Consider the following 12,290-nt stretch of genomic DNA (forward strand, 5'->3'; position numbering starts at 1 on the left):
CTGGACGTCCGAACTGTCAACTGAAAGCATCCCACTTAATCCTCTGATGGAAATTTCGGCTCACTTCCAACCTCATTCGCCCAGGTTAATGTCTGTAACGTGTGTGTGTGTGCGTATGTGTGTGTGTGGCACTGTTCCACACAAACCATCTTAACCACATCTGAAGACATGTTGTACTCCACTCATACACCGTTTCTGTCTACATCCTTCATTCTTCCCAGCATGCACCGGGGCAACATGCTTATGGACAGTTAAGTCTCGGTTCTTACGAGCCGACCGCATCAGAGGCAGCTTGGCACGTCCTGGCTCACTTGCAGAGTTCAGGGTGTCTCATTTATCAAAGCATAGAACAAGGTTCTAAAATGGTATTTAGGAAACATGCTCCGATATTACGCAATGAACAAATGATGCACGTATAGACCATAATGGTCAATCACATCTCTCTAAACGTCCAGAAACCGCGGGAAGCGTCTGCACTACGTCAGTTTGGCCATTTAAAAATGGCGGCATGGGCAGGAAGTCCCATGTTGAGCAAGTGACGATTCTCCTTGACCAATCCGGTCCGGGTGTTTGGACTCCACCCACTAGTATCGGCTCCGCCCACTTAGGAACTTTGAATGAGACTCAACCCACCGGGTACTGTCCACAGAGGAAAACCAAGAAAGAGTGAGTCGAGTGGATCTCTGCCCATGAAATGCTGACGGACATATCACAGATTATGGATGCTGTAGGGATTTATGGTTCACTACCTGAAATAAGGTCTGCTTTTGAGCTGAAGAGATTTTCACATTTCGTTCTACGATATAAAAATACATAAGATATAAAAAAATGATACTACTAAACGTCATCCCGCCGTGTAGTTTGTTTATTACGTTAGCTTTGTTCTGCCGATTGGCATTCAACAAATCATAAAAGTGAAGATTATATTAATTTGTGAAGATTATATTGCTGAATAAAATGTGTATCATAAACTTTTATTTGCCACAGAGCTTATTTAGCTATAATCCAAAATTCAACAGAGAAATCCAGGCTTTTTGTTGAGGGAACCTTCGAGGGTGGACTAAAAATACATAATTCCTATACATCCTACATTCCTACATCCTTCAACACTTCCCAGCATGCACCGGGGCAACATACTTATGGACAGTTAAGTCCCGGTTCTTACGAGCCGACCGCATCAGAGGCAGCTTCGCACGTCCTGGCTCACGATCTCACAATATTACGATATTACGTGGGTTATATATTGCAGTGCATTGCAATATACAGTAAAGAACAAACAGTGAATGAGAACCGCTTTTTAATTGCAGCACAACGGAAATGGCTTCGCTGCATGGCGTTTGCAAAATAGTTCATTATGACAAATTAATGCTGATTAACAGATTATCTGCATCAATGTGGGGCCACCACAGCTCATCATGGTGTATGCACTAAGGTTGACAGATGGGGCCCCAGGGCTCCATGAACTGCTCTCAGGAGGTGCTGCTTTCACTGGATCACCATGAAGTGGTTACAAGAGAGACATGTGAGGTGAAGTAGGAAGCAGAGAAGACCACATGTCTGTCCCGTGAGGACGCGTCCTGTCTCTGACCCCTGCTTTGAACTCTAGAAGATATTTAGCTGCAAAGTGGGCGGCTAAATCGTTTATGCAGCAAAGCCAAAGCAAGATTGAAAGAACAACAATAACAAGCACTAACAAGCAGAAATGTATTTCCTCCTCCAGATGGAAGTGACGCTGCTTAAAACTACAAATTGATTTGCTTCATCCATTTATAGTCAAAAACAAAGACTTTCGTGCACTTTAATTAATCCATATCTAACAAGCCACTGTGCCAGATATTACATTAACATACTTTCATACGTGAATAAGTTCACCGTCAGACAGTCCATCTGCCACTGTCCCTCACCCCGACCGGAGAGGCACCCGCAGCCCTCCTGGTGAGGCCCTCGCCAGCTGCTGGCACGAGGAGCGCTGCAGCGCAGTCTGTGCATGAGACATGCTGCATGTCAGCTGTGATCCTCAGTATGCAAACGGCCTCACACCAAGGTAGGAGCAATCATGAGAGAGAGAGAGAGAGAGAGAGAGAGAGAATCTGCAGCTCTGAGGAGCAAACCCCCTCCGAGCTGACAGTAGCAACAGTTAGATGCTCCTAAAGGATGTGAGGATGGAGGGATAGTGACGCAACCACAACACAACACAACCCAGGAGCTCTCTCTCTCTCTCTCTCTCTCTCTCTCTCTCTCTCTCTCTCTCTACCTAAAACTCAACTCAGTTTAAAAAAAGAAATAGATGAGAAAGTTGAGGTTTCTCCAAAAAAAAACTAAATAAAGGCTCCAGGCCGATCGACCAGTCGTGATTCAGAGCCGCATCCAGATGTTGGGCACGCAGCGCAGCAGATGTCGGGAACTGCGTCTCACCGAACAGCTGGATGGATCGGCCCCTGCACCCTCCAGCTCCTCCAGAGCACCCTCCAGCTCCTCCAGAGCACCCTCCAGCTCCTCCAGAGCACCCTGCACCGGAGGACACAGCTCACACCGTTTTGTCGTCAGAAACCTGCACACACAAAAAGCTCCTCGTGTCCACACAGCGACGGGTGATCGGGGTGAACACGTGAACAGCCCCGCGCGCACGCACGCACGTGCATCGCGATTATTGTGTCGATGGCTGTATGACTTCACTTGTTTACTTATTAATTATAGCTTGCCTCTTGTCCCACGTGCTGCTGTAACATCGCGGGACTGACACCGGGCTTCTCTTCACGGGACACGCGTTCACGGCGCTGTTGCGCTCCGTGCCCGGTCCACCGCGCTCTCGGTACCACCGCGTCCTTAAACTTGAGACTCACACCTGTTCACACCGAGCTGGGGTCCATTAGCGGCCCCGCAACGCTCAACAACAACAACGGCAGGTGAAGCGCTCCGCAAATATATGCGTCGAACCTCCACGCATCTAAAGTCCCCCGACAGCACCGGGCTGTGTAGCCAGATTATTATCATAATTATGTATTATAATTATTTAGAGTCCAGAGGAGCGCCTCGTCAGCCGCCAAACGTGAGACGCAGAGAGGCGTAAAGTTTGGGGACGCCGGTCCTCACCTCGTTGGGGTCCGCGGTGCGTCAGGAGCGGCTCCGCGTAAATGTTTGGACGCGGCGCCTCAGCTGTCGCTCCGGCGGTGTTCCGGTTCAGCGGCAGAATCCAGCGAGACCGACAGTTACCTCCGTCCTCCCAACCTCTGGCTCAACATCACTCCCCCTCCTCTCCCCTCCTCTCCCCTCCTCTCCCCTCCTCTCCCCTCCTCTCCCCTCCTCTCCCCTCCTCTCCTCTCCTCTCCCTCTCCTCCCCTCACTCACTCACCCGCGCGCATGAATGCAATCCAGCCGCAGTGCCAGCCCGTCCCTCCACCGGTCACCCTCACCCTCCGTCGAACATGCACAGTGCACGCGCTTGGCTGTTGTTGAGGCAGCCGGCGGCATCAGGTGAGTCCACGCTCACCTGGAGGGGGGAGGATGCTGCCTCCAGGGGGGAGGATGCTGCCTCCAGGAGGTGAGGGCGGCGTCCCCGGAGCGGCGCTGCTGCCCTCGTGTGTCCGAGGGAACGAACGGTCAGACCACTGGCTTTTCATAGTGTTATTATCGTTATTCATTGGCTTTTATTTGTCATCTTATGTTATGCATTCTATTTCGTCATTTTTTAATTTTTTTTTTTATCAGGTGTCTTTTATTTTTCAATATTACCCCTGTATGTAGGTGCATTTTATTCTATTATCTCTTATTGTAAAGCCCTTTGTGCTGCATGTCCTTGTATGAACGGTGCAATACAACTAATCTTTGTTATTATTAGTATTGTATAATGCATTAACATTAAATTCTTCTTTAATGAAAATAAAATCAGTCATGTTTCATACAGGAGCGGGAGGATGATGGGTTCATCAGATATGCATCTCTGTGGCATCACTGTAAATATAACTGAAGCTCCTCTGGTGCTCAGTCATCTCGGCTGACTCTGCTCTGCTTTCTCAGTAAACCAACACATGTTCAGCCATCCCAGTGACACCATCATCAATCCCAATCAGCCCAAAAGTGTCTGACGTCTCGTGAAGAAGCAGTTACACGGATGCGTTGGGAGACGACAGAACATTCTTTCATCAGGGTGTCGAGGAATGTGTTTGCTTTGACAGACGGCAGGAAGAGAAGTATTACTGTAGTAGTGCCGTCTCTAATGAATCCTGGTGGACACACACACACACACCATCTCTCTCTCTCGCCCTCTCACAAACGACACACACACTGTATCCCTTTCTCTCTCTCACACACACACACACCTGTATTAAAGCTGGCCTCTGCTCCACTAACAATCATCTTGTGTCAGTATGAAAAACAGCAGACAGTTCAACAGGAAACACAGAACTTTATTTAACAGCGAATGGAAACATCTAAGATCAGAAAAATAAACAAATGAGTTTTCCGGTTTTTATGTGATTCACATTTAGCATCAGAATCCATGGCAACCAGGTGATGCGGATGAGACGTGGATGAACAATATCAAAGTGTTTTGCCCTTTGTGTGTTGCAAAGCTCTTCATGCAAAATGAGGTCCTTACATATGAAGAGCAAAATCCAGTAAGCTCACGTTGACTTAGTTATTATTCTTTGCAATGCTTATTACCAAGCCCACAGATCTTAAAGCCCTGCTCCTTGTTTATGACTGTAATAAGATGAGTCTTGAATACTATGCTTAACAAAGTCATACTCGCTCGACGTCATTACAAACACACACATAGGATTCTCACTGCTTGTATAATCTGGACCACTGCAGACTGCTTTGAGGGGAATTAGTAACGTTTGATATCCTCATAATCATTTTACATGTTCAATGTTGTGATGCTCTGACAAACCTACTGAGATCTAGATGTATGGCATACTTTAGTACAGGTGCTTAGATTTTGTGTTTTTGCATATTTATCTCAATCAAAAGGAATCATGTGATCACTCGTGTGTGTGTGTGTGTGTGTGTGTGTCACTCCACTGTTCTCAGAAACCGGCATTTGAGTATTTTTCTCAAATTATTTATATAGTTTGTATTCAGCTGTCTCTCTACATTTTGGCCTGACAAAAAACAATATATAGATATAGAAAATCTCCCTGAAAGCTGAACAATAAATAAACCCTAAAACCCTTAAAAGCAAGAGATTACCAAAACTTCCAAACACATTCAACTCATGTAATGTGTCACACAAGGATGCTTTCAAACAAATAATAAAAAAAACATCCAAAAGCCCATGATATATATATATATATATATATATATACTCTGACTAATGCATCATGGATATGTATTACTCGTACCTGATCATATCAGGAAGTGTTATGAATCTAATATGGAGTATTTTGTTATCCCTACCAGAAATATAGTCACATTAGATTATAATTGAATATCATTTTGTGATGCAATGCTTTCCGTGATGCTTCATTAAGTCAAAAACCCTTCGGTTCACCTCAGTACAGTAGACGGTGCAATCTATTAGCAAAGTGCCCTGTTTAATCTCTTCCTGTTCCTGCTCTCCTGAAGTCGACACAATACTCGGTGGACTTGAACGGTTTGAGCTGAAACTACTCATCTAGCTGCTATCGTTTTAGTAGAACTGTGATCCTTCCTATGCATATGTATTCGTGAAACCTTCCTTCATCTGTAAACTTATTCCATTTGTGGTTTTATGAGCTCTGGCGCTTCAATAAGCCATTAGCCTTTGTGTTTAATGCCCCTCCCCCTCCTACAGCATCTGCATCCTCCGTGTGTGCTGGGGTTGTGGTGTCTGGGTTCATGGGACCCTGAACCGGAGGTTGTCATGTGCAGACATGGAGGTGAACCGTGTTCTAGCCTGCCCCCTGCTGGAGATTACGCTCGTAGTTTTCCAGGCAGATGTGGACGCGATGAGTGAAGTAGCTCGGCTGAGAGATGGCCTGGAGGAGGTCGGTCTGGACCAGCGTCATGTCATAGAGCTCAGAGGTGCTGGCCGTGCGAGTCTCGGTGCCACCTGGGTCTAGGAAGACCTGAGAGAGCGAGAGATTTTTATTTTATTTTTACAAAACCTTTATTTTACATAAAACAATACAAACAAACAGACACATTGTAATGACATTAACTAAATAAAAGAACAAATAGATCCTCAACATCATCTGTGTCCCTGGGAGGTGGTCCTGAGACCCCATCCAGTTTGAAGTCTCTGTGGAGTCGGGAGCTTCCTCTTCTTCACCTCCTGCAGCATCTCCTCCACGTCCTCGTCCTCCGAGCAGAGAAGCCACCGCCAACACGCCTCCCAGTCCAGGACTGGCTACCTCCATCTGCCTCCTCAGGGTCGCTCTCCTGGGTCTTCGGCCTTGTGTGTTTCACCTACACCACCCTCCTTTAGCCCTTCCTCAATTTCCTGCACTATTTTTCCCAGACCGAGGCGCTCCTTAGGCGTAAAGCCTTTCCTCCCTTCACCGGCCATGTGGCGCTGAATAGAGCTAGAGAGCTTCTCTATATCAGAAACAAACGGTGAACCTGAAGCTGCTCCTCACCCTCCTCCATGCCAACCTCACTGTTTGTCAACATGACAACCGCTTCCTGCGCACAATTTTCTTTCCCTCCAGCACCCACCCGACCACCCTGCTGAACCCCACCTGTCCCTCCCTGTCCTCCCAGCCCCTCCTGAACCCTCTCTTCACCCTGCTGGGCCCCACTCAGCCCCTCCTGGACCCTGTCTTCACCCTGCTGGGCCCCACCCGTCTCCCCCTGTCCTCCCTGTGCCTCCTGCCGGTCCTCTCCGACCCCCTCAGGACCCTTCTGGTTCTGTCCCTCAGCAGCCGCTTCACTAGAAGCGTCCTGCTCAGCTGACCTCTTACTTGGGCAGTCTCTGGCCTGATGCCCCTCTCGTCCACACCTGAAACACTTCCCGTTTCCAGAGGTCATGTACAACACAGTCAAAGTTCTCCACTCTGGTCTTGATGACGAGGTTGAGCTCCTCACTCCTGTTGTTCAGGACCATGAGGAGCTGCCTCCTGTGAGACACCACGTGTTTCAGCAGGGGAGACCTGCACCCCGAGGAGACCTTCCTCACCTGCGACACCACCTCCCCGTGTCCCACCAGCTCACTGAGCAAAACCTCGTCTCTAATAAACGGAGGCACATTGTCCACCGTGACCCCGACCGCCGGTGTTACCAGCGGCAGAACCGGCACCACCGTGTCTTTCACCACGATCCCTTTCGCCGCCACCGTGCTCACCTTCTCCACGCTGTCGAGAAAAATCACGACCGCACTGTTCATGCGGGAAGGCGGACTTCCTCAACAACCCCAAAAATAATAATCCAAACTGCACTGTCAAAAGGTAGTTAGAGAGACACATAAGCTGAATGCATAACTACACCAAAGAGACCCGAGAGGGAGGAGATCAGAAACTCTTGACATTCGTTTATTCATTCTGGACCGAGTTGTAATTCTAGCTCATTTCACGCAGAGCGAGTGTGATGCTAAGAGTCACGGTATCCGTTTAATGAGTGATCAGACACTCACTGCCTGCGTTTATCCAGACAGATGTGATGCCTTTCAAAACAGCTGGAGATGACAAGAAACCAACAGCACAGGGGGTTTCTTATGCTGCGTTCACATCAAACGCGTTACTCGTGGGATCAATTGTGGTTATTTGCGTCTTTCACGCCGGAGAAGAGTGGTTTATCTCCATGGAAACAGTTGTCAACTAAGCCATTTATTTCCGCCATCAACCATGGAAGAAATGACCATTATTTCTGCTCGGTGCTACGCTTTGCTAACATTGTAGCAGCTCCATCAACACTCAAACTAAATACGGCAGCCTCGTTATCGTTTGTACCCTCTGGTTTATACACAGACATTTATACATAGCTCCGTCCGGTCTCTACTAATACGAGGTATCGCAGAAGTCTGGTTGAATATTTATTTCCTGATTCAACAACGGCAGCGAAAATTGCCTTTATTATTTGTTTGGAGTCAATTTAGGATGAGCTAAAAACCTGTAAATGCAGTCCCAATCCTTCGTGTTTGACGTATTCCATAAGGTCTTGATGTGAAAAGACGTGACGGTACCTTGGGTTGAACGATGGTATCCTCGTCGTTCTGTCGTATGTTGTCGTCGATGAAGATGTGCTGGACGTGCTGGTCGAAGGGGTCGACCCACAGCGGCTTCCCCCCCCGGACGGAGAAGGCATTAGCGGCCCACCTGAACGAGAGAACGGATGAGAGGACGGACGCCACGAGACCCACATTCACGACGGCTTGAGTGAGTGCATACCAGGCAAAGTGGTCCTGAAAGCCCCCCAGGCCCTGGACTGAGCTCAGGTACTGGTACAGGCCTCGGTCTCCATCGCGGGTCGACAGGCGCTCGGCGGCTCGGCTCAGGACGGTCCCCGTCTCGCTGCAGCGGATCTCGCCTGGAGTCATATTCACATTTAACTGAGCCGAGAGTGACGAGAGTCAGAGTCAGAGAGAGAAACGTGGAGGGAGAATCACTCTGAACGAGAGAAGAAGACCAACTCTACTATTTGTCTTATTAGAGATGAATTGTGGCATCAGCGTTAAACCTTTTTAATTACATTAAAATTAAAAAAAGGTCTCTGCCAGCTACATAAAATACAACTTTATTGACATTCTGTGGCGCTTTAATAAATAGTGTGGATGCTTACAGATGAACATAAACTAGCAAACAGCATGGAAGGGATAAATCTATCTGGAAAAAATCTAAATAAATGTAAAATATGTTAATATTCTTTTTAAAATGTATTATAAAAATGTAAGAAATATAAATATTATATAAATACATACATACAAAGTACTAATGACCAACAATAAAATAAAAATTAGAATAAAACAGATACAAGTTAAGAGTCTGTTGGTCGTAAACTAAGAAATAAATACTGAATGGATACATGTATCGGTTACACAGTATGCACATGTATATCAACTATGTACAGCATGTAGAATGTATATTGACAGTACTGTGTGTTTTGGGAGGTTGTCCAGTTACATATTCACCTATCATCAACATTACGTACACAGACCAACAGCTGCTAGACCGTGAACTCTGACCTTTGTTTGAGGTAACATTATACTATAGCTTACTGCCAGCTCTTTGTCTTTATTGAACACGGCAGGTGTGAAAACATGACAAGAGGCTTTTTCCAGCAGTCCACATTGACTCCCACTGGGTCTGTTTTGTCAATGAGTCACACATTGAGGGAATGACTGTTTTATAGCGATATGGTTTAATAGTGCTGCCATGCAGCGTTCGGTTAGAAGGCTTAAAACATCATGTACAGAAAAATGTTGAATGACAACATTCAGTGAAATTAAAAGTCTTATTCGAAGATTGGGAGCATTTCTATTGCCGATCAATATGTGGACGTTGCCAACAGCACGCAGCTAACCACAGACTGTATATCCTCGTGCATACAGTCTGTGTATCTTCTTATATACAGTCTGTATCTTACTATATACGGTCTGTAAATCTTCTTGTATACAATCTGTGTATCTTACTATATACCGATTGTATATCTTTAAGAGATACAATCTGTATATAGGAAGATTTACAGACCGTATATAAGAAAATTCTTCTCATACACGGTTTGTATATCTTCTGATATATATTTGGCGTTATCAACTGTAACTCCCCCCAAAAAAAACAATAACCTGAAGATTTAGTCTAAGGCGTTCAGAAATGGAACAATCACCTAATGCCCCCCCCCCCCCCCCCCCCCCCCTCCCCCCCCTCCCCACCGTCTGTCTAAAGCAATCCATGAACAGCCTGATATGACAGGAGACTGTTTGAATAACATTCCCTCTGTGCTCCACCAGACAGCTCACTTTGCCTGACGTCTCCTCCACCTCCCGGCGTCCGTCCATTACGCTCCAAAGCAATGCGTTCCACTCCAGCGAGCTAACAAGCCAGGTACAAAACCCAGAGAGTGAGTGCTGCTCTGTTCTTGGGAGGCTGTGTGTTAAAAAGGGCAAAGATGGCCATGCTCTTCAAGGGAACATCGGCGCGCACACGTTCCCTCTTTAACCCTACAGCACATCCAAAGCACGTGGCTTTTGAATAGAACATAGAAAACAGCTGTGGTTCCCCATCAGTAAAGGGCTGTCTGCTGATAGAGGTACAGAGGTGACCATGTTCTAATAGGTATAGTGTAGGTAAAACACTGATTATGGATAAGAACCTCACACAACACCACCTCAAAACATCCCAACCATCCCTCCAAGTCTGCGTTGTGAAGCATTGCAGTAAAGTCCACTCAGGCAGTTTGTGTGATATTGGGCAATACTGAAGAATATTAATAAACCCTATCCTGGTGAAACTAAACCAAACTATCTGCTAGACTTAAGTTTGTCCCTTTTACTTAATAAAAGATACACTACTGCATGTCTTACTTAAACTCGTGGCATCATAACTAAATAAGTGCAATTCGACTTCTACCTTGAGATCGGGCAGCTCCGGGAACAGCGGATGAGCCCCTTCATTCAGGGCTCTGGATACAGCACTCAGCACGCGGGACAGGTCGCTTCCAAACGTACGGAAAACGACGGCGAACTCCCTCCCGTCCTGCACCAGGTCCTTGAGCAGCTGGAAGAAGGAGGGGAGGATCCAGTGGTACAGTTGCCCACCCTCGCCTTTCACAGACAGCTCTCTGTCCGCCTGCAGGGAACAAAGTCAGGTCAGTAGCACGTACTCGCATCAGGGATCAAGGATGCTATATTGGATGCAACTAAATATATATATACAGTGTACACATATACAGACACACACTATTTGATGAACTTGAGCAGATTTCTATAATCATAACTTCATATGGACACTTTCCATCTGGCCTTCTTCTCTTATAAGAAGCTTGCCTTGGTGCCCTCGGGCCAGCGGAACAGGTCCAGATGCTCATCCAGAATCCCGCGGAAGCGTCGCCCCTCGGCGGAGGTGAAACCCGGCGTCCGTCCAAATTGAGAGTAGTAACTAACGGCGTCGTCGCATGGCGGGAGCAGGGAGGTGGAGTCGCTCAGCCACTCCCACTTGCCTGCACAGAGAGGTTTTCATGTAGGGTCTTACATGTGAGCGAGTGCAGCATCCCAAGGTCGTTCTGCGGCTCTCGCAGGAATGCAATCTCCCTTCTAGGATATTACATTCAGGAGTGCAGCAACCACGTTAGTCAACGGCACCCGTGATTACATTTCTCCAAGGTCTCTGATGACACGCGCAGCTGTTGGAAGGCTGGAAGAAAAACGATTTCAATATGCTCCAATGAATGGCTCTAAACTATAATCAATAGGATAACTTATCACATCGCAATGAAATCATATATTGAGATACAATACAAAATAATGTTGTTATTATTGACAACAACAACAGTGTTGTGAGTACGCATGTGGATATTATTGAAAATAACAACCACATACATACTCACATTTTTTACTTTGTACTTCAATTCATTATTACATGAAAATAATATTCAGCACTTTTCACATTGTCACGTGATTAATTCACAAATGAGTAATCAAATGGTTATTTCACTGAATCGACCGGAAATGTGTTGAACAACTTGTCGTTACTTAAACGGGAACAATAAGCTCGCCGACCCGTCACACCGTAAGTAACGTCACCTTGTTTGCTCATCTTGCCCCACGTGACCGTTGAGAGGAAGTAGTCCAGGGCAGCCATTGGCCCCTGGGTCGTCAGGGTGTCCGACACCAGGATGGTGTTGTTGAGGTCCACGTGCAGGACCAGCTTTCTCCTCCGGTCGTAGTTCGAGGTCCCCGGCCCCCTGAGGACGGTCCCCGCGGGGTCACGTGCGGTCCGGGGCTCATTGACGCGTCGGCCGTTCGTCCCGTCGTGTTCTTCAGCTTCGCGGCAACTGTTCTCCCCCAAATCCGCCATTAATGACCGTTATTGGTGAGTAGACGTCCCGACTAAAACTTGCCTCCGAACCGGCTCAGCTGCCATTGCGATTTACCGGCGAGTTACTTCCTCGTTCCTCCATGCTACCCTCCTCCCCCTTCTTCTTCTTCTTCTTCTGCGGCTCAATAGTGGCACGCTCGTCTACCGGACACAGGAACGAGCGCCATCTTCCGGTGCGGGAGAATACTTGAGTCGTTCAGGTGGCGGTCGCGTCAGATGACGTCAGAGACGCACAGGTGTTTCGGGCGTGTGGGCGTGTCCTGCATGTTTTTAAGGATCTATGAGGAACAGCACATACTGTAAGTTCCCAGGGTTTATTGATTATCATTTTATTTGACAAAA

At 47.0% G+C, this 12,290-nt stretch overlaps 1 protein-coding gene across 1 annotated transcript; it reads right to left on the reverse strand.

Annotated features, from left to right (window-relative positions):
• Window positions 1–4,385: 4,385 nt before the first annotated feature.
• Window positions 4,386–12,079, reverse strand: si:dkey-32e6.3. The gene is made up of 6 exons (XM_034536713.1): window positions 11,654–12,079; window positions 10,898–11,070; window positions 10,482–10,700; window positions 8,304–8,464; window positions 8,099–8,231; window positions 4,386–6,047 (listed from the first exon to the last, which is right to left on the reverse strand). Exons 1-6 carry the CDS (start codon window positions 11,925–11,927, stop codon window positions 5,871–5,873), a joined length of 1,137 nt encoding a protein of 378 aa, XP_034392604.1. The 5' UTR covers window positions 11,928–12,079; the 3' UTR covers window positions 4,386–5,870.
• Between the last annotated feature and the right edge of the window lie 211 nt (window positions 12,080–12,290).

Source organism: Cyclopterus lumpus, chromosome 7, assembly GCF_009769545.1.
Source record: "Cyclopterus lumpus isolate fCycLum1 chromosome 7, fCycLum1.pri, whole genome shotgun sequence".
Classification (NCBI taxonomy): Eukaryota; Metazoa; Chordata; class Actinopteri; order Perciformes; family Cyclopteridae; genus Cyclopterus; species Cyclopterus lumpus.